The 23535-nt window shown below is 41.1% G+C and overlaps 1 protein-coding gene across 7 annotated transcripts in view; it reads left to right on the top strand.

Moving 5' to 3' along the window:
• Nucleotides 1–23535, top strand: part of TRAK1 (trafficking kinesin protein 1) — a 131441-nt gene that overhangs the window by 71797 nt on the left and 36109 nt on the right. For all 7 annotated transcript variants that reach the window (XM_061587547.1, XM_061587546.1, XM_061587550.1 and 4 more), the window contains 6 exons: nucleotides 10948–11048; nucleotides 12082–12190; nucleotides 14704–14782; nucleotides 15311–15441; nucleotides 15617–15691; nucleotides 17820–17957. In XM_061587547.1, the coding sequence (XP_061443531.1) occupies nucleotides 10948–11048; nucleotides 12082–12190; nucleotides 14704–14782; nucleotides 15311–15441; nucleotides 15617–15691; nucleotides 17820–17957 (633 nt within the window). The remainder of the gene's footprint in view (nucleotides 1–10947; nucleotides 11049–12081; nucleotides 12191–14703; nucleotides 14783–15310; nucleotides 15442–15616; nucleotides 15692–17819; nucleotides 17958–23535) is intronic.

The raw sequence follows: 23535 nt of genomic DNA, 5'->3' as shown, positions 1-23535 counted from the left end.
AACCAAAGCGCCCTCGTTATGTCTCTGTGCCAACCAACGCCACAGCACAGACACACATAAGTGACATTTTCCATTCTCCTCCTACTGCCTCTGACGAGGAAGAGTTTGTTGGCTTTCCCGCTCACTGTTCGCCTAACGAACCTACCTCTGGTTTACCGCCTCAAACATCTGTTCCAATAGTTCACCAGACACATACATCTCCCACATCTGGTCTGCAGCTGTCTCCTGATTTTCTCTCCCGACTCCAAGCCATGCTGGCTTTTTTCACGCGAATGCAGTCACTACCACAAGTTCCTGCCATACCCCCACTCAACATGGACCAACGTGCGTTCCATGAAGCTCATCCTTCCTGTTCACCAGATCCCTTTGATGTAGCCAGAGGCAGATGTACGGATGAAGCCTCGTATGCGGAGGAGTCAACTTTCACTGACCATGTTGAAGGAGACGACTGGAGCGACTATTCAGATCATGAGGAGGACACTTCATATCGCTTGTTCGATACCTCAGATTATCAACCGCTAGCACGTAGGGTACTTCATACCCTTGGTCTCCAGACTGCGCCTTCAACTTCGTCCACCCCAGCTATCAAAGGGGCCAAGGTCCTCAAATCCCCTGTACCTACTGAACACTACATCCCAGTGCCAGACTCAATTGCCAAATTAGCCTCCGAAGAATGGGCTCATCCACTCAAAGCCCGACGCTTCAAGAACCTGGCTGACAGATTGTACGCCCTAGCCCCAGACTTTGCCACCAAGTTAGATGTCCCTGGCATAGATGAACCAATCGCTCGCCTCGTTTCAAGATCTCTTTTGCCCAGGGAAGGGGAATCCCACCTAAAAGATACTACTGAGCGACGAATAGACTTCGCCCTCCGCAAGAATCACGAGGCCACTGCCTTAGCCATGCGTGCCTCCGCTTCAGCCTCCATATTCTCCAGAGCCTCTATGATGTGGATGGATGACCTTCTAGAGGATGCTAACCCTGATCCTGTCGCCTTCAGAAGAGCACTATCGAAATTACGTAAGACAGCAGCTTTTGTGGCCGATGCCACTTTAGATGCCACTCAATTAGGGGCACGAGCCATGACGACTCAAATAGTCGCTCGTCGCACCCTCTGGCTTCGCCACTGGCAAGCTGATTCAGCGGCCAGACTGAACCTGTCCAAGGCTCCTTACTCCGGATCTCTACTCTTCGGCGAGGAAGCTCTAAAGGCAGTTCTGGTTGATCCAAAAGACGCCCAAAAACCGGTTCTGGCCACAGTCAAGAACATCGACCACAGGCCCTTCAGGCGATTTCCCTCCTTTCGTTCTAACCAGCCCTTTCGAGGAACGCGGCCAGGAGGACGAGGCCGTGACTTCAGACCCTATGACTCCAACGCATTCAGGGGCTCCTGGAACCGACGCTTCCAGGGCAGAGGTCAGTACCAAGGGCGCAGGGGCAACTCATCGTCCTCATATAGGGGAGGCCCTCGCCTACACAAGTAGTATTAACGCCCTCCCCATAGGTGGCAGATTACTTAATTTTGGAGATCGATGGCTGCGCCTTACTACGGTCTCCTGGATCAGGGACCTTTTCACTTACGGCTATACCATAGAGTTCTGGGCAATCCCATCAGACAGATTCCATCCGTCTCCTTGCCCAAGGGCACCAGCCAGGCACAACATCATGCAGACAGCTATACATCACCTCTTGGACATAGCGGCAATAGAGCCAGTTCCCACAACTGAGAGGTCGGAAGGGGTGTACTCCCTCCTATTTGCTGTGCCAAAACGAGATTTATCTTGGAGGGCGGTATTGGACCTCAAGTTTGTCAACCGTTTTGTAACATACCGCAGGTTCAAAATGGAATCTCTCCATTCCATTACCGAGAGTCTGCATGAAGGAGACTTCCTGGCTTCTATCGACCTTAAGGAAGCGTATCTCCATGTGCCCATTTGCATAGCCCACAGAAAGTTTCTTCGGTTTGCTTTTGGCCACCAACATTTTCAATATAGAGCGATGCCATTTGGCCTCTCCTCTGCTCCAAGAGTATTTACCAAGGTGCTACTCATCCTAGTGGCTTACCTTCAGACCCAAGGGGTTCATCTCTACCCATATCTGGATGATCTGCTGATACGGTCCAAGTCTGAAGAGCTGGCTCATCATCATTTAATGATCACCCTCAATGTTTTGCAGACCTACGGCTGGCTTGTCAACTTCGACAAAAGCCATCTCCAACCAACCCAACGCCTACTACACCTTGGGGCAATGTTGGACACCCTGCAGGCAATGGTCTTCCTGGCTCCAGATCGCATCACTGCCATCACAAGCATCGCAAGGTCCCTGATGCAACAAACATCTGCAGACGTCATGCTTCTCGCCAGAGTGCTCGGGATGTTTATCTCCACAATCCACATTGTGCCCTGGGCTCGAGCCCACACTCGGCCCCTTCAGTGGACTCTGTTGCCTTTTCAAAAAGACATTGCCAGCTCCAACCATCGCAAAGTTCGTTTGAGCCCCGCTCTGCCCCTCTCCTTCCGCTGGTGGACCAAGGTTCAACATCTCTCCAAGGGCACGTCGTTCAGAGAACCCTGCAGAACCGTCGTGACCACAGACGCCAGCCTCATAGGTTGGGGAGCCCACTGCAACTCCCAGTACGTTCAGGGGGTTTGGCCCAACGCAGAGCAATCTCGAAGCATCAACTGGCTGGAGCTAAAGGCTGTCCACTTGGCTCTATGTCATTTTCAGTCTCTGTTCCCTTTGCATCATGTGCTCATTCGAACAGACAACACGTGTGTAAAATCACATTTGAACAGACAGGGGGGCACCAGGTCTCGTCCTCTGCAGGACTTAGCCTCCCTCATCTTTGTCTGGGCAGAACAACATCTACAATCCCTGAAAGCAGAGCACCTCAGAGGGATTTGGAAGGTGACAGCAGACTGGCTCAGCAGACAACAGGTCTTCCCGGGAGAATGGAAACTTCAGCCATTTTCCATCGTCTCCAGTGTCGGTTCGGCGCCCTCTCAGTCGACCTGTTTGCTTCCAGTCACAATTGCCAGCTTCCCAGGTATTTTGCCCGATACCTGGACTCAACAGCAGAAGCAGTGGATGCTCTGACAACACCGTGGCCAGACGGTCTATTGTACGCCTTTCCTCCCATACCATTGTTAGCCAAAACCTTGAGGAAGGCACGAACCGAAAGGGCACAGCTGGTTCTGATAGCACCATTTTGGCCACGCCGACCGTGGTTCTCAGATCTTCTGGCAATGTCAATGATGGATCCTTGGACACTTCCAGTAACGCCAGACCTCCTATCCCAGGGTCCAGTACTGCACCAGGACCCTACTTGGCTCAATCTAACAGCGTGGCGTTTGAACGGAGACACTTGAGGTCAGCTGGACTGTCTGACGCTGTGATTGATATTATGTTGGCCTCGAGAAGACCATCTACCACTCGCATTTATCAACATACCTGGGTGGCTTTCTCCAAGTGGTGTCAGTCCCACCACCACGATCCATCCCAGGCCAATGTGCACCAGGTGCTCCAATTTCTCCATAGTGGCTTTATGATGGGACTTCGACCCAACACTCTACGTCGACATGCTTCTACTCTGTCATCCATTCTTTCAGTGTCCTCTCCTGGAGATCATATTTCCTCACATCCGTTCATCAAACGTTTTTTGAGGGGAGTCGCCCTACACTCTCCGGCTGTTGTCCATCGGTTCCCCTCATGGAGTTTGCCGAAAGTTCTGCAGGCTTTGCAACGCCCTCCGTTTGAACCCATCAGGACTGTGCCCCTACGTATACTGTCCTTCAAGGTCCTGTTTCTGATCGCAATCACATCTGCCAGACGCGTTTCGGAGTTGGGCGCATTGTCTTCTGCTCGACACCTCTGCGTCTTCCATAAGGACTCTGTTGTGCTGAAGACTGACCCTTCCTTTCATCCCAAGGTCGATTCAGTTTTTCATTGCAACCAGGACATTGTTTTGCCTTCCTTTTGCCCGAATCCTACCCATCCTCTACAGAAGGCTTGGCATTCGTTGGATGTCCGGAGGGCTCTCAAGACCTACCTGTCTAGGACCCAAGAGATTCGACGAACAGAGTCTCTGTTTGTATCCTTTCATCCAAGGTCTATGGGGCATAAAGTATCCAATCCTACCTTATCCCGTTGGTTAAGGGCATGCATTACTTTAGCATATGAGTCCCTGAAGCTGTCAGTTCCAGCTAGTATAACGGCTCATTCTACCAGGTCAGCTGCCCCTTCGGCTGCTTTTGCCACTAATGCTCCTGTTGCCGATATTTGTAGGGCTGCAGTCTGGTCTACCCCACACTCATTTATAAGGCATTATAAAATTGATCGTTATGCCTCTGCTGATGCATCTTTTGGCAGACAAGTGTTGCAACAGGTTCTTAATGAGGATTAACATGTGGGTGGTCCCTCCCTATATGGGTTGCTTTGGTACATCCCACAGTGATGGCCCACTTCCTATGGAAAATGCACCATTGGTCTCACCTGAAAGGTGATTTTCATAGGAATGGGCCATCACGACCCTCCCAGTTGGAGGATGACTAGAGATTTTATCAATGGGTTACATGTTATTGTTACGCTATTATATTTAAAAGTAAGAGTGAAGTCAAGACTTTTAGTTCTGTTATGTTGTTATCTTAGAGTCATATTGTTATGCATGTGACTATTATGTTATTTTCCTGGCGGGTCTGTTGGCCTTGTTCTTGTATTTTTAGATATCTCTTTTTAGACTCGCTACGAATGAACTGGAGAGTGGGAGGGGCATGACGTCCCTAGTCTTGACTTCAAAAACATTCTTGCCTTCGCACGATAGGTGGAACTATTTCCCACAGTGATGGCCCATTCCTATGAAGATCACCTTTCAGGTGAGACCAATGGTACATTCTGATGATCATCCCAAGGCCTAAAAGCACTAGCCCCTCGCCTCAGTCTGTGCACCTTGTTGTCTGCAGTGCACAATCTAGCATTCTCATCACCAACACATTGCTGCTTCTTGATTATATTTTTAAAAAGAAGAAAAAAGCTCAGCAGGTTGGCTGAGGCTGGGGTCCACATACTGCAGCTGAAACGTATTTATTTATTTAATTATTGCATTTATATCCCACCTTTTCTCCAAGTTGCTTAAGGTGGTGCACATGGTCTCCCCCCTTTCCATTTTTTCCTTACACAGACCCTGTGAGATAGGTCAGGCTGAGAGATTGTGTCTGGCCCAAGGTCACCAGTGGCTTCATAGCTGGGTGGGGTTTTGAACCTGGATCTTAGTCCGATACTGTAACTGTTGGGAGATAGGACTGTACATCTTCAGACTATTTATTTATTTATTTATTTATTTATTTACTGCCCCATAGCCGAAGCTCTGTGGGCGGTTTACAGCAATTAAAAACATTAAGAACAAATATGCAAATTTTAAAACACAAAAAACAATTTAAAAACACAATTTTTAAAAATGTAAAAACAATTTAAAAACACATGCTAAAATGCCTGGGAGAAGAGGAAAGTCTTGACCTGGTGCCGAAAAGATAACAGTGTTGGCGCCAGGTGCACCTCGTCAGAAACATCATTCCGTAATTTGGGGGCCACCACTGAGAAGGCCCTCTCCCTTCTTGCCAGTTTCCCTCAGAGTAGGCACTTGGAGGAGGGCCTTGGACGTTGAGCGTAGTGTATGGGTATGTTCGTATTGGGAGAGGTGTTCCATCAGGTATTGTGGTCCTAAGCCGTGTAAGGCTTTATAGGTTAAAACCAGCACCTTGAATCCAGCTCGGAAACATACAGGCAGCCAATGCAAGTGGGCCAGAATCAGTTTTATATGTTTGAACCGTCTGGTCCCTGTTACCAATCTGGCCGCTGCATTTTGCACAAGCTGCAGCTTCCGAACCGTCTTCAAAGGCAGCCCCACATAGAGGGAATTGCAGTAATCTAACTTGGAGGTTACCAGAGCATGGACAACTGAAGCCAGGTTATCCCTGCCCAAATAGGGGCGTAGCTGGGCCACCAACCGAAGTTGGTAGAAGGCACTCTTTGCCACCGAGGCTACCTGAGCCTCAAGTGACAGAGATGGTTCTAGGAGAACCCCTAAGCTACGAACCTGCTCCTTTAGGGGGAGTGCAACTCCATCCAGGACAGGTTGGACATCCACCATCTGGTCAGAAGAACCATCCACTAGCAGCATCTCAGTCTTGTCTGGATTGAGCCTCAGTTTATTAACACTCATCCAGTTCATCGTCGCAGCCAGGCACCGGTTCAGCACATTGACAGCCTCACCTGAAGAAGATGAAATGGAGAAATAGAGCTGCGTGACATCAGCATACTGATGTCAATGCACTCCAAAGCTCCGGATGAGCGCACCCAACGGTTTCATGTAGATGTTGAACAGCATGGGGGACAGAACTGATCCCTGTGGAACCTCATACTGGAGAGTCCAGGGTGCCGAGCAGTGTTCCCCAAGCAACACTTTCTGGAGCCGACCCGCCAAGTAGGAGCGGAACCACCGCTATGCAGTCCCTCCCACTCCCAACTCAGCCAGTCTTCCCAGAAGGATACCATGGTCGATGGTATCCAAAGCCACTGAGAGATCAAGGAGAATCAACAGAGTCACACTCCCCCTGTGTCTCTCCCGACAGAGGTCATCATACAGGGTGACCAAGGCTGTTTCCGTGCCAAAACCAGGCCTGAAACCCAACTGAAATGGATCCATATAATTGGTTTGATCCAAGAGTGTCTGGAGCTGGCCTTTGACTATGTGTGGGGGGGGGAGGGGGATATTAATTTGATTGGTTCTTTGCATTAAGAAAAGAAAGCAACACCTCCCTGTCTGCAGGGAGCTTTTAATGGAAAGGGATATTTGGATATATGATTTTGCCACGCACCATTTTTTCAATTAACAGAGACTAAGATTACAATTAGCGTGGGGAGGGGGGTTGTGAAATTTTTTGAGCTTACAAAGGGGGTCCCATAGTCATACAGGTTGGGAACCACTACCCTATGGTCTAGTAAGAAAAATGTTCTGCTTCTTTAGTTTTATACTGTACATAATGTGGCACAGTATGAACATTTCATAAGAAAAATATGGGACCAATGGTTGGATGTTAGCAAAGTTGCAAATATTTAAGTGAATGAAAATGCTGTGGACTCTACTTGTTTATACATCAATGTCTGTATTCACATGTAGCACTGAACCTTGATTTAGCACTATGTCAATGTGCCTGAATGAGCCCAGGACACGCACTGGGCTTGCAAGCTCCTCTCTCTTTCTATATGATGCAGTAGAAGGCTTCACCAGAGTTTAGTTTCACTTTTAAGCAATCTCGACTTAGTATTACAATGAAATTGGAAATAAAAACTTTGGTCAGTTTCATAATAACCCTTCTTCAAACTATGTGTTATGAAGCTGGCTTATTATAGTCAGAGTTTGTCTTAAAGCAGGATCCCCAATTTCAATTAATACTAGGCTGCAGGCTTGGCACAAGGGATTGCACCACCTGATGCAGGCAGCGGCTCTGCTCTTCTCCTCTTCTCCCCAGCTGCTCCCTTTCCTCTTCCTTGCTTTCTTTGATGCTGCAAAAAAAATAAATTTATATTTTAAAAAGCCTTTCTAGTCACCATAGCAGGGACTCTGCTGGTCATGTTGCCCAAAAGACCTCACTCTGAAGGAGGGCCCCTTAGCCCTTCCTTGGACGGGGTAGCAAAGACTGGGTGAGTGGCCACTTAGCTGGGTAGTCAAGCTAAAAATCTGGCAAGCAGGGGGCACCAGTTTTCCATCCATCTCCTCCAGTGCTGTCAGCCTGAGACAATTGTCTTATTCCACCTCATTATTGGACTGGCTTAGCAAAGGAGAGATTTCGTAAAAGTGAAACTAGACTTGGCAGTATAAGGAAGAGGGGGCAAAACACTTGACTCATGCTCATTCAGGCTTGTGCAGAAGCTGCACGGAAAAGGCCTTCTCAGTTGCAGCACCTTGGTCGTGGAACTCTTCCCTAAGAGAGGTTGGACATTGATGGCTTTTAGGTGGGCGGTCAAAACATTTTTATTTCACCAAAGTTTTAATGAGTTTTAATTACATGGTAAAATATATGGCTATTTTTTTCTTTTGTTTTTATAGTCGTTCTACTGTTCTTGCTCTCTTTTTTGTATCAAGAATGTGTTTTATTTTACTGCCTTGGGGGCTCTTATGAGACTGAAAGGCAGTACATAAACATTTCTATAATTTTTTTAATATATCGATCATGGTTCAGCATTCCATGGGAACTTGGCTTACAAGTAAAGATTGCCTTTGAAGTCCACATATTTCCTGATTGTCTTCCCATGTTAAACATGCGGATCTGACTGAATTTTTTTTACTCAATTGCTCTTGACCAGGCTCTAACATATTTAATCCTCATGATGCAGGCATTTCATCAGAAGTGCAGTTATCTAACTTTATCTCTACTTCCTTTAACTTTTTTTTTTAAGGTAACTTTCCTTTTCATCCTGTAGCATCATGCTTTTGGGTATTATCTTAAAACCGACTGAAATCTCCTTTTTCCTTCTGTCTCAAGGACAGAGCCTTTCCCCTTCCCAACTTCAAATAATTGCTACTAACTTCTACCTCATGCAACTCTTTCCAGTAGTACTAAATTATGAAAACTGAGACAAAGATGCATTTTAAGGCACTAAAGAAAATGAGGTGAGTGCACTGGAGTCAACATTTTACTGTATACATCCACCTGCTTCAGACATAGTCTCTGAATTGTGGATTGTAATGGATTCTTATGCCTGTGAATTACCTTGGAGAGGAACAGTAGCCGTTTAGCATTTCTAAAAGCAGAAGCAAATGCATCATTGTAGCAAACGCTGCTAGTCTGTGCTGTGTTCCAGTATTTTAAGTCTCTTGATGAGGGGTATCATTACTCAATGGAACCTAATCCAGTCTCCTTTGGAAATATTATCTACGAGCTACTATTAAATAAATTCTTATTCTGGTTTCGTATAGAGGAGGTCATAGGATTTTGATGTCTATTGTTTTGCTTTAATGGTTAAAAGTTTCATTTACTTCTTCTTTTTTTGCATGGATTAGAAAAAGAAGCATTCTGACTATATGCTACTATTACCAGCTCAATCACCAGGAGTTTTGGCCACTCTAGCCATAAAATAGCTTTCATATTTCCACATAGTGGCTTTGGATCTGTCTCTTTCCCTGTTTCTCATTGTGATTATTAAGATTCTTTCCTCTGTGAAGAATAATCTTTGGTGACTACACCATAGAAATATCCCCTTCCTTGGATGTTCAGGTCAAATTTGAGAACAAGGATTTGCCTACTGGGGTGCATTTTAAGTGATTTTTAAAAAAAGTTTAAATACATTTTGTATTTCAGGTTTTAGATGGACTCGGGATAAAAATGTAAATTAAGCTGAGAAATTCGCACATGTCAAAATTGCAGTCTCAGTATCCAACCTGGCCTTAGCACAAGCATGCATGCTCCCAGAGAGGACATGGCTGCTTGGCTGCTTCTCCCATCTTCCTGCTGCTGCACTGCTGTGAACTAAGCCATAGTTCCGTTTAGTGTGTTGCCTAAACCTGGGCTTGGGGTTTGTCTTGCTCCAGAACAAACCTTGGTTATAGCATCTGGTTTCTCTGAAGTGAGACTAACCATGAGCCCAGGTTCAGATGACATGCTAAGCTAAACTGTGGCTTAGCTCACAGCAGCAGCAGGATTAGGGGAGGAGCAAACCAATATAATCTGCTCTTTGAGGGTTTATGGATTCACGCTAAAACATGGTTACAGGAAATGAGATTCTTGCTCTAACAACAAAAAAGGGAAAATTGAAGCAATGGTGATAAAGAGAAAAATAAGGTAATGGCTGTTAAAGTTCATTCCTCCTCATGAAAAGGATGGGTTCCTACTTATAATCTTACTATTTATAATCTTACATTGTGTCTGGGTTGGCATGACATAATCCTAGTTTATCTATTCATGTCCCACAGGGTACATAGCCAAAATCATTGACCCATCTATTGTTTTTGAATAAAAATTGCCAAAAGAAAAAAAATCAGTTTAAATCAAAGTTCTTCATCTTAAATGATGAATTGGGCTGTTCCTCTTGCTGACAAAAATATTTACGGGTGAAATTGACCTCACTTTCAACAAAACCAAGAGGATTAAGTTCCACAGTGGATTACTTACCCAGTTCTAGGAGGTATTCCTGATAAAACCACAAAGTTATTAGTGTTAGTTGCATAGATATTTCTAGACTTAATTTAGAATATAGATTATTATGTAAATAGAGAAAAGGCTTGTATAGGTTTCCAGTACCCATATTTAATTTGCAAGGTTTGTGTTTTAGCGTCCGTCTGGTAAGATGAGCACACCTGTTAGCAACTGTTGAGATAACGCTTGCAGAAATCTGTGGCATTCCTTCAGAAGCCACTTTCTAACTGCAGTCAGTGTTTTGGACTATAGCCAGGAATTAGCCAGAATCCTTTCCAGGCCATGCAACATTGATGTAAGTTACCCCTTTGAAGCAAGGTTACCAAACTAGTAGTCATGCTCTGCTATATCTGTTCTAGCTTAAACAGATTTATCTACTAGCACTTTGACTGTTACATAGACATGTATAGCCATATTATAATATCTTGCTTGAAGTGGTTGTGGTCCTCCTGTGTGATTTGTCAAGTTTTTGCAGTTTTCTGTTGGTGCACTACTATTTAATTAACTACAGTTACTGATATTACAGTGATGAATTGGCAACTTTGAAATGAAAAAGAGGTGGACAAGTAACCCTTCTTTAATCATAACAGGTATTGGAATTTTTTATCTGTATTTTTCTGCAACACAGGAAAGTTTCCTATACCCGTTTAAAGTAGATCCACTGACTAGCTGAACCATACAACAAGCAACGTGGATTTTTGCTGTTCAAAATGCATTTGGAAAATGTATGACAGACTTTGCCCCTTCATTTGTTCAGGTTTCTCAGTTACGCCATGAGCTATCCATGAAAGATGAACTGCTTCAGTTTTATACAAGTGCTGCTGAAGAGAGTGAGCCGGAATCCATCTGTTCAACTCCGTAAGTCTGGGCTGGGAAACATAGGTCATGCTGTATCATCCAGTTTGCACCCTTCTTCCCCATCTGGCATCATCACATGGTTTCTGCAGTCAGACTAGAGGTGGGCTACATGCCACAGCTCCTAATTCAAGGACCAAAGAATAAAACCTTGCATGTACAACATAGTATCTCACCATTGGGTGTTCCTAGTCTTTATCATGAGTGGGTGTTCCTAGCAGCGCTCAGCGGTGAGACCATTCTCCAGCTAGCTGCTCCATTTGGACCATTCTGGTAAAGGGTGCTAAAATGCAATGCAGTTGACATATAGCTTGACACCCCTATTACATTAAATGTTTTGGGCTTCCATTGGCTGATAGAAGATATAACTAAACTATGCAGCAAAATGGAAGTGCATGATGAAGCTATGAAACCTAACCCCAGATGGGGTTCAAAGCAGGCATACCCCATTGGCCCACAGCTGTTACCTATGTGACAGGCAAGTTCTTCCTTATTTCAGTAATATGCGAGCCATTTCACTTTTGTTGTACCCAACAGCAACTAAAGTTTTGAACCAAATGCAATCATTTGAAGAATTTGGTCCAGCAATACAACAGCTTTATATAAACTCATGTGGACAATGGCTGATCAGCAGTTCAATCAGTTTTTGAGCAACCAAAGAGAACAGTCTTGTGTCATAGGCAGCTAACTGTAGTGGTCGCATTACAACCCTTGCTTGCCATTGACCTTTTTTTTGTGCCTGCTGCTGTAGTCTTTCATTCTTTCATGTTTTGTACCAGTCATAAAATTATAAGATTACTCTTTCCCAAGCAATTTCCTATGGAGAGCCAAAGTTTTCTTTCACATTTTGTAGCTTCAGCTTCTCCATTAGAAGTGGGTGAAATAAAAATTACTACATTTCTTTTATTTTAAACTCTCCAACAACCTATGAAAATACTGACTCTCGTACATCTTTGGTTGTTGGAAGGGTGCTGTGTTGCTTTACTATAAACAAAAGGGAGCAAAAATAAAATGTGTTTAATGGACCTCTTACCAGGTTGAAGAGGAATGAGTCGTCTTCATCTGTCCAGAACTATTTTCATTTAGATTCTCTTCAAAAGAAACTTAAGGACCTTGAAGAGGAGAATGTTGTGCTTAGATCAGAGGTAAAACAATTCCCCAGTATTTTAGCTACCATAATTTTGTTTTTCTTTTTCCATGAGAACCAGTGCTGATTGATGAAAAAGCTGTAGCTTCACAATTTTTGTGTAGTCTACAGCTGATTCTGTGCTAGTGGATACCCCTCCCACCCCAACCCCTCTCCCTAATGAATGTTTGCAAATATTACTGAGCTCTGGTGTCCCTTGTCTAAAGCCTGACTTAGCCCAACAGTAGGCGAGATGATAAAATTGTTCCTGGAGTGCAGCCTATAGAAAGTGGTGGTTACATCTTTTGGACCTTCCCTTCCAGTCATTACAGTCCAAGCAATGCTGGCTTCCGGTGTACTCTTTTGCGCCACCATCTTGCCATCACTGCCATTGTCATCTGCCTTCTTCTCTGCAGCACTGGGCCCAGTCTCTGGGAGAGGGCAAAGGAAAGTAGCAATTGCTCCTTATCCTTAGTGCTGCTGTCACTCACTACTGTTTATATGCTGTCATGAGACAACTAACAGCAAGGGTGAAGAGGAGGAGGAGCATGCTCACTCATCCATTCCCTCTTTTGCTTTGGACCAGAGTAGGAAACACAAATAAGTAGCTGCAAATGCTGGTGCTCCTTTCTTCCTTGCTGTGATCATCACTCGGGAGAAAACAAGTGACCCAGTGGCAAGAGACAGAGATACTGGCAAGAATGAGCAACAGCAATCATTGACTGTGAGCAGTTGGTGGTGGTGGGAGGAAAAGCACCCCTGCATGATGTTGAGGATTGTGCCCAAAGACAGTGAAAGAGAAGAGGGGGCACTCAGCGGGTGTCTTGCCCCAAGATGTCCCCCTCTCCCCACAAAAATGGAACTAATATTGAATCTAGAAACAGTTTTATCACCTCATCTGTTTGTGTACACTAGGCCTAAGGCTGATTCACTCTGTGTTTGAAGGCCTACATTTGGATAAAACTAAAGACTAGGGTTCAGGGTAGTGGAATTTGAGTCTCTTTCAGTGGTCACCAAAGACCTAGCCTGATCGTATTTGGAATTCCCTTCAGCAGGGCTTTTTCTGTGTACGATAGTACTCACAGGTATGGAGTACTGTCCTCTCATTTTATTTTATTTTACCAAAAAAGCATGGCTCCTTAGTATAGTACAGTACAGTAGGGCCCTGCTTTACGGCGCTTTACTAATGAGGCGGTCTCAATTAGACACAATTAGACTAAAGCCCCACTCATACGGCGCTTGTTCCGCTTTTACGGCGGTTTTCGGGCGTCGCGCGCCATTCTATTCAACGAGTTCTGCTTTTCAGCAGTTTTCACTTTTCGGTGGGGGTCCGGAACGTAACCCGCCGTATGAGTGGGGCCCTACTGTATATAATTAACTGTCATCCCATGTCAGGGAAAGAGTTGTCATGTTTGTCATGAGAACCAGTGTAAGGTAGTGGTTAAAGAGTGTTGGACCGAGAGACCAGACTTCAAATCCCCACTCAACCATGATGCTCACTGGGTGACCTTGGACTAGTCACTGTCTCTGAGTTTCTCCTACCCCACAGGGTGGTTGTGAGGATTAAATTGGGAGGGGAAGAGCTGTGTTTATATTCCACCCTGAGGTCCTTGAAGGAAAGGTGCGATATAAATGTAATAATAAAATTAAAATGTTCCTACTTGTGCATTTTTTTCAATACAGTTTGCCCACCGCGAGAGCCAGAATGATCAGCATTTTGTCTATAACATTATGAATTAGCATAGTATTTAGAGATGGGTTGTAATTCACCAGAGCTGATATAAGCAGGAACACTCATTTGATAGTGATGTTGAAAAGTCAGGATTGTGACAGGTTCTTAAAGCAGCATTTCCCCCACTACGTATTTAGCACACATTACTCCCAAGATTAACATTGTAAACATTAAGAACTATATAGGGCATTGGAAGTTACAAGTACAGCCTCCCTTAAGCTTTCTTTACTTAGGATATTGCAAAGGTATATTCCTATTGACTCCAGGTTTTTTGTGTTTTGTATTGTGTTTGGGTTTTTTATAATGAGCATTTAGAATATAACAGTTCACCTGAATGCATTCTCCAGCCATTAAATCTGGTATTAAATTTTTCAACCTTGCCTATATACTTTTGAGAGCCAGTGTGGCGTAGTGGTTAAGGTGTTGGACTACGATTTGGGAGACCAGGGTTCAAATCCCCACATAGCCATGAAACTCACTGGGTGACCTTGGGCCATTCACTGCCTCTCAGCCTCATGAAAACCCTGTTCATAGGGTCGCCATAAGTCGGAATAGACTTGAAGGCAGTACATTTACATTATATACTTTTTTTAAAAATCAGCAATGACACCTAGTGGTGGTGAGGTATTGTTCATTATATTCACAGAGGAAAGGGGAAAGGAGATGAGTTGTTTGCTGTTGTCCTAGAATTGTGGCCTGCTGTTGAAAGATTTCCCCTTTTTAAAGTCAAAATGGCAGTGCTAGACCCAGCAGGAAGTTGACGCAATTTTAATTTTAGCCTTCTTTGATACTTTGAACAGGCTTGCCAGCTGAAGACCGAAACCATTACTTATGAAGAGAAAGAACAGCAACTTGTAAACGACTGTGTGAAGGAGCTCAGTATGTTTCTCTTCTTCCTTTGCTTTTTGATAGAGTAATGAGGCTTCTTTTGGAGTCCGTAGCATTTTGCTGTGTATTCAAGGAAAGGAATATTACGAGGCTGGTGTGTATTACTTTTAAGTTATCAGCCCCACCACTTGGGTTGAGAACTGATGCACCTAAAACACACTGGCCCTCAGTTTCACAATTGTTGGGTTCTTGTTCTCCCACACCACTCCTAAACTGTACGAAAATCCATTCTGGAGCTACAGTAATGCTTACTTCACCAATATTTATGGCCATGATTTATTTCATGTAGTTTCTGCATCAACCAGAAAACCTTCTTAATCCCAGATTTTTTCATGTTGGTGTTCATTGTCTGTCTGCCTCTCTCTCTCTCTCTCTCTCTCTCTCTCTCTCTTTCATTTTTAAAAGATATATTCATCAAAGCATCTTGCTTATTTTGATTTAGCAAGTCATTGCTATGCTAAATGTTTTTCCATGTAAGCTCATTCTTCTTTTTAAGTGAATGTTTCTTAATTATTTAAGGAGATGCAAACATCCAGATTGCCAGTATTTCTGAAGAGTTAGCCAAAAAAACTGAAGATGCTGCTCGACAGCAGGAAGAAATCACTCATCTTCTCTCTCAGATAGTGGATTTGCAGAAAAAGGCAAAAGCTGTAAGATTCAAGTAATAAGAAAAATAGCTAACATAATGCAATATTTCTTGTTGATTATCTTTTTTTACTAAGTCCTTTTTATTTATTTATTTTAAAAACTGTTAAATATATTTGAGGGAAGAGGAAACATGGGATTGTTTGTGTTTTTATGCTTTTCATGTTTGTCTTTTTTCAGTGTACAGTGGAAAATGAAGAACTTGTTCAACATCTGGGAGCAGCTAAAGATGCCCAAAGGCAGCTCACAGCAGAAGTGAGTATGGCGGTTTAATAATGATACGATTATGGAGCAGGGAAATTACATTCAGTTTAGTAGCAATAGCCTTGAAATGTTTTAACCCAATTGTGTTTGGTCTCTTGGCAGTTGAATCATCTGAATTAGAGATGAACATATATGCAGTAGTTTTCGAATTAAAATTTTAGAGGTTCACACAATGTCATTTCAGACCTATATCAATGAAAGCAATTACTTAACACCTGAAATGCAGTATTCATCTCAACTCTTAGTCTAAAATATCTTCTTTGGTATATGCAGGATGGTTATTCATATTTAGAAATTTTAATGGCATTTTGGGTAAGAAACTAAGTGTAAATGTAGATTTAGCAGTGGACTATCCTGGTGCAACTCTATACATTTGATTCTGTAGTGGGCCTAAGCTAGTCCTATCCTCAGGCAGACCTCTGAAGCTTGACCCTTCTGTTCTTTGGAATAATAATAATAATAATAATAATAATAATAATAATAATAATAATAATAATAATAATAATAATAATAATAATAATAATAAATTTAATTTATGTGTCGCCTATCTGGCCAATGGCCACTCTAGGCGACGTACATGTAAACAGTTGAACACAATACAATAAAACATAATGATACAATAATACAACAGCAAAAGCAAAACTAGACAGGGTAAGAGGCATTTTAATCATAGCAATTAACCCTCCCCGGAAATCCCAAAGGCCTGTTGAAAGAACCAGGTCTTTAAGGCTTTATGGAATACATTAAGGGAAGAGGCGTGCCGTAGGTCTTGTGGGAGGGAGTTCCAGAAGGTGGGGGCCGCCACTGAGAATGCCCTCTCTCTAGTTCCCGCCAATCTAGCTGTTTTTGTCGGCGGGATTGATAGAAGGCCCTGTGTGGCTGATCGTGTCGGGCGGCATAATTGGTGGCGTTGAAGGCGTTCCTTTAGATAAACTGGGCCGGAACCATATAGGGATTTAAAGGTTAATAGCAACACCTTGAATTGGGCCCGGAAAACAACTGGAAGCCAGTGTAGTTCGCACAACGCTGGTGTGATGTGATCCCGGCGGCAACTATTTGTAAGTAGTCGAGCCGCCGTGTTTTGTACAAGTTGTAGTTTCCGGACCGTTTTCAAGGGTAACCCCACGTAGAGCACATTACAGTAATCCAATCAAGAGGTGACCAGGGCATGTACCACCCGTGGGAGCTGGTGAACAGGAAGGTAGGGTTGCAGCCTTCGTATGAGGTGTAATTGATACCAGGCTGCCCGGCTCACTGCCGAAATCTGAGCCTCCATGGACAGCCTGGAATCAAGTACAACCCCAAGGCTGCGGACCTGGTCTTTCAGGGGTAAACTCACCCCATTGAACTCATAGTCTCCAATATAAACAGATTTTACAAATCAAAAGAAACACTAAGGCTGTGATCTTGTATATAAGTAAGTATTTGTGGGATTGCACTGTAAGAATTGTAAGTAAAATAGGGGGAACTTACAGGCCAATTCTATGCAGAGTTGAGCATGCCTAAGCCCATAGATGTCAGTGACCTATAAGCACATCTAACTCTGCATATTTTTTGGCTGTAAATTTGTCTGATCGTTCAGCCCTACTTAAGATTCTGTGATAAATGCCTGGATTTCACTCTTTGAAAAAGTAGCCTTAGGAGAGATCCAAAGCAAGTGTTACATATATTGCCTGTGTGTTACATATATCGCCTGTAAGGGCAGCATTTGGTTTATTTCGTTTTCTCTTTTTTCATTAAAATTAAGCTGCTAGTCCTTATTGCCACAGAACAGCTTGAAAATGTGTGCAAGCCCTTACAAAATCCCAAGAGCCAACAGAAACCTGAACAGTCTTTGTGATCAAGTGATAGCTCTTCTGTACTCTGTAGAGCTCTGTTAGGGGAGAATAAATTTTGCAAGACAAAGACAAGTACACACAAGTTACATAATTTATTCAGCTTGTAGAACCCCATGGAATCTCAATCTTTTCAACAGTAATTCGCTGGAACCATTGAACTAAAAATCTGTACAATTCATAATTTTTTCCCCAAAAGTGTTTTTCCTCATTTGTGTGGTATCTGTAGTCTTTAGAATAGCTCAAGGTTCATGGGAATAATTTCCATTCTTTGTGCATTGCAGTTACGAGAGCTGGAAGACAAGTATGCAGAGTGTATGGAAATGCTTCATGAGGCTCAGGAAGAGCTGAAGAACCTTCGCAACAAGACCATGCCAAATGCCATATCACGCCGTTACCACTCATTAGGCCTTTTCCCCATGGTAAGAACACTTATAAAACCCCTTTCTAAAAAATCTCACACCAAAGGTGGTGCATCCTTGATCAGCATAAGGAAATAGATTCCAAAACCAGTGGACAAGTGACAGGCATATTTAAAGTACCCTTTCTTTAATTGACAGCTGGGGTCAAACATACCCCAACAGCACTGAACAAAATAATAAAATGTTTGTTTCAGTCTTCTACAACTCTGACTGAGATAATCTTCAACTATGGTAAGATATAAAATGCCATGTGGTGTTTCAGCCCTCCTCTCTTTATTTAGTGAAACGTTGTGCTTGGGTTTATTCGTTTGTTTGTTTACTCATTTGGGGTGAACTCCACTCTTATTGGAATGACTTAGGAAGTAGAAAAACCATACACATAACATGCTAGATGTCACAGTGAGCCCCCCCCCAAACTGTTTTAAAGTTGTTATTTAAAAGTATTAGTTTATTGTCATGTCTACAGATACTGGTGTGTGTATTTCATGTGACAGAGGGATGGAAAAAACATGTTTTGTCAATTATCATAATAGACAAATCACTCACTTTACCACAAACAGTACTGGGATCAGTAGTTCCCCACAGGTTTACAAAGCCCCTTTACAAATCTGAATTGTTCACATTTTTTTTGTTACCTTCCTTGTGACCCAGCAGAACTGACCCCCCCATATCATTTTGTGCAAAACTTAATAATACGGTTTTTGAAGTCACTGAACCCCCAATTACATCTGCAGTGCTTGCAAGCAGTTAGCACCCTCACTTCAGCAGTTGGCTGGACTTAATGGCAGTTCTCTGTTGAGGACCTTTAGATGACCTCTGTTCAGAGAAAGAAGTTTACAAAAATATTTTGAGGGTTACCTTCAGTAATTGCATTGTCTCTGGTCTTCTTCAAAAGAATCAATAAAGTCTTCAGATTCGTTGATGGGCTTCAATGCCAAATTATCAGTATAAGAGACAAGCTTGCCCCTGTGCCATATTCTGTGGACACACGAAAGGGTTTACAAATCTTCCCCCAATGCTTTGTGCCATATGTTGTAATTGATAAACAATGCCAATGAGGCAGTGTACAGCATCCAAATCTGCAAAGTATAGCACAACTATGTTATGTTGATGGCACATTTTTTAATTATTTTATTTTAAATTGTGGGGTCAATTAGACTCCACATATTGTTTGTATAGGTTTTTGTACTTTACGTTATGGGGTATTGTTTTACTGGAAAAGGAAAAATCTCAATAAAGACACGATTTTTAAAAAAATTGCAAATGGTGTCATACTTAACTTTTACCAGGTATTTTATTTGCATATTTCTCTGGGCACATTTGGCTCTGATACCAGGTTGGTACAGTTAGCCACAATGATGATGCCACAATGAACTAGTTAGTATTTACAGTGCAATGGGACTTTGTTTTAATAGAAACTGTAACTCTGTTTTTAATAGCAATATAGTGCTTTTGTAAAATGCTCTTGTCAGAAGAAATATATGTTAAATGTTGATTGTCCATCATTGATTTTAACCCTAAAGAAAATAATTTATTCTAACATTTTTTATGGTAATGGGCATTTGAACATCTTTTTTTTTTTAATAATTTTTATTCAAATTTTTCAAAAGACAAACAAAACAAAGTCAAAAAACATAACAATACAACAATAAAATAAAATAAAATAGTTGACTTCCGATTTGTCGCAGATCAGCTATAAGTATATAATATACATCAAACCTGTCCCTTAATGTATACATACAGGATCACTTTTCTCCATAGGCTGTCTTAGTTAATCGTCAAATCCCAATATCATCATTTTATTTTGATCTTTCAACAAAAAGTCTAAGAGAGGCTTCCATTCCTTAAGAAATGTATCTGTCGATTTTTCTCTAAGTAGACATGTCAATTTATCCATTTCTACTAAGTCCATTAATTTCAATAGCCATTCTTCCGTTGTTGGTGTTGATTCCATTTTCCACTTTTGTGCATATAATAATCTTGCTGCCGTAATCATATATAATATTATTCTTCCATATTTCTTTTCCATTTGTTTATCCATAAAACCCAATAAAAAAAATTCTGGTTTTGACTGAATATTTATTTTTAGAATTTTTTGCATCTTCCTACCTATCTGTGCCCAAAATGATTTTGCCTTTTTACACAGCCACCACATATGATAAAATGATCCTTCTTGTTGTTTACATTTCCAACAAACATTAGAAACATTACTATACATTTTTGACAACTTTTCTGGAGTCATGTACCAACGGTACATCATTTTATAGAAATTTTCTTTAAGATTATAGCATAGTGTAAATCTCAAGCCTTTTTTCCACATATTTTCCCATTGATCCATTTGTATGTTATAACCAAAATTTTTTGCCCACTTTACCATACACTCTTTTACTTGTTCTTCCTCCATATCCATTTTCAGTAAGAGTTTATACATTTTCGCAATTATATTTTCATCAATTGTACACAATCCTATTTCAAAATCAGATTTACTTATTTCAAACCCATACATTTTCTTGTCCATTTTATATCTTTTTAACAATTGTAAATAGGCAAACCATTGAAAACTATATCCTTCCTTTGTCAGTTGTTCTCTCTCTTTCATTATATATTCTCCATGTACATTTTCTAATAGTTCTTGACAAGTTAACCATTTCTCTTTTCCAGCCATTTCTCTTCCTTAAGACGCTTCTTGACTTGAGACACATAATGGTATTTTCGAATAAAACCTTGGTTTATATCTATTCCATATTTTCAACAGAGGACGTCTTATAAAATGATTGTTAAAGTCTACATTTACTTTTACTTTGTCATACCATAGATATCCATGCCATCCCCACTTCAAATTATGTCCCTCCAAATCCAATAGTCTTTTATTCCTCAATAAGATCCATTCCTTTATCCAGACTAGACAGCAGGCAGCAAAATAAAGTCTCAGATTTGGTAATCCCAGTCCTCCTCTTTCTTTGGCGTCTTGTAGTAATTTAAATTTAACTCTTGGTTTTTTTCCTTGCCATACAAATTTAGAGATATCTTTTTGCCATTGTTTAAAAGGTAAATCAGAGGATATTACAGGTATTGTTTGAAACAAAAACATCATTCTCGGTAATACATTCATTTTTATCACAGATATTCTACCCATTAATGACAATTGTAGTTTATCCCATCTTAGCAAATCTTTCTTAATCTCTGTCCATAATTTTTCATAATTATTATGAAACAACTTTGAATTTTTATTTGTCATAATGATACCTAAATATTTCAACTTTTTCTCTATTGTAAAATCTGTCTTGTCCATTAACTCTTTCTGTTCCCTTAAAGTTAAATTTTTCACCAACATCTTTGTTTTTTGATTGTTGATCTTAAATCCTGCTAACGGTCCAAATTCTTTTATAACATTTATAATACATTGCAGATGACCCATCTGGTCCTGGCGCCTTTCCTAATTTAATTTTGTTTATAGCTTCAGATATCTCTCTTGACGTAATAGGGCCATTAATAGCTTGTCTCTGAAAGTCTGTAATTTTAGGCAAATTCTGTTTAGATATATACTCTTCTATTTTTTCAGATGGAATTTCCTGACACTTGTACAATGTTGAATAATATTGATGAAAAATCTTTTTGATTTTTACATTATCTGTCAGCGTCTCATCTCCTTCTTGTATCTTTAAAATAATATTTTTTTGACGTTCTTTTCTTAATTTATATGCTAACCATTTCCCTGGTTTATTTGCAAATTCAAAAGTCCTTTGTTTAGCAAAATTTAGTTTCCTTTCAATTTCTCTAACTGTCAGCATTGATACTTGCTTCTGTAACATTTTAATTTGATTTACAATAGAAACTTTAGTTGGATTCTTTTTCAATTCTTCCTCTTTTTGTTTTATTTCTTCCAAAATTAATTGCATTTTCTGTTGTTTCTTTTTTTTTAATTCAGAGTTACATTTAATAAAATATCCCCTCATAAATGCCTTACTTGTATCCCAAACGATATTTTCATTTGTTCCTTTATGTAAATTATGTTCAAAACACTTTTAATTTCTTCTTACATTCTTGTACTACTTTGTCATTCTGTAATAAAGATTCATTTAGTCTCCATCTAAATCCAAGATTTCCCGGAAGTGAGTGCTCAGCTGGTGACTGTCTCTGAGAGATCTCTGCCTCAGAGGAAGCTTTTTTCAGTTTAAAAGCCAGCCAAGAGGAAACTTTGACTGGCTTAAATGTTCTCCAAGGTATAGGAGAACCGATCAGATTTTCCACAGGACTTCGTTGAGCTGTCGGCTGCTGGAATTGATCAGGAAATCCCTGAGATAAGAAGGCATGCCGATCGGCTGAAGATGGAGTCAGGACTTCCAGCAAGCTGTACTGGAAAAAAGCGAAGCGTTTTTTTTTCTTCTTAAAAAACGTCCTTAACCAGCGAGCCTACTTCTGTCTAAATCTTATCATTCGGCTTAAATTACTACAATAAAAGGGATTTGTTTACGAATCAGCAACTGAGAAATCTGGGTGAGTCATACTTTTTATCTTTTAAATATAATTAAGGAAGAAAGAAAATGTAAACAACTTATATATTTTTTTTACGACAAAAAGCTGGCCTGAATTTGGAGTTTTAAAGTTTAAAAATGGATGAGAGGTAATTATTATTTGATGGAAATATATTTTGGACTATTTTTCTCCTTGGACTATTTCTTTTTGGACGAATCTGCTGTTCGTATATGTTACTAATCGCTTGGTGTTGTGAACCAGAATTGTTTTGCATTCCTGGACGTAGATAAGAACTGTGCTGTGCTGGCCGGACTATAATAACAGGCCTGGAATATTAAATCTTTTGTTGGTGGAGAAAAAAAAAAAAGAAATAGACTGCCTCTAGGTTTTGGAACAGTGGTTAATATCAGAAATTAAAGGCTTCTCTCGAGAATGACAACTAAAAAAGCAACTAAGGCCCAGGAGCGAAGAGGTTCAATTGACCCACAGGAAGGGGCTATACCCCCAGATATGTTTCAAAAAATAATGGAAGGGATTAATGATATAAAACAGGAAATGAAAACTGAATTGATAGATATAAAAGACTATATTAAAACACAAGTGGATGAGATTAAAGGGACAATTGGGCAAATAAAGGAGGATGCAAAAAATACTAAAGAAAAGGTACAAATCTTGGAGAATAGAACAGATATATTAAATCTGGAATTAGAAAAAAACTTGGACTATATGGCTGTGACGGAAATGAGAAATAAAGAACATTGTTTGAGATTCCGTGCAATCCCTGAGGAAACAGGTGAAGACATCAGAGATAAAATTGTTAATGCTTTAGTAAAATTTCTGGATTTGAATGAAGATCGGATGAAATTTGAAATAGACAAAGTTTATAGAATTAATTCCAGATATGCAGCAATGAAAAAAATTCCAAGAGATGTGCTTGTTCACTTTATAAAGAAGACGACCAGAGATATGGTATTACAACAACACTTTAAAAATACCTTTAAAATTGATGGTAAGGAAATACTGGTGATGAAAGAAATTCCTATTAGACTTTTACGTAAGAGAAAAGAATATGCTTTCTTTACAGAAAAACTTAAGCAATGCA

The sequence above is a fragment of the Rhineura floridana genome, chromosome 10, assembly GCF_030035675.1.
Source record: "Rhineura floridana isolate rRhiFlo1 chromosome 10, rRhiFlo1.hap2, whole genome shotgun sequence".
NCBI classification, from domain to species: domain Eukaryota; kingdom Metazoa; phylum Chordata; class Lepidosauria; order Squamata; family Rhineuridae; genus Rhineura; species Rhineura floridana.
The sequence above is the reverse complement of the archived record's forward strand: the minus strand, read 5'-3'. Positions and strand labels throughout refer to the sequence as shown.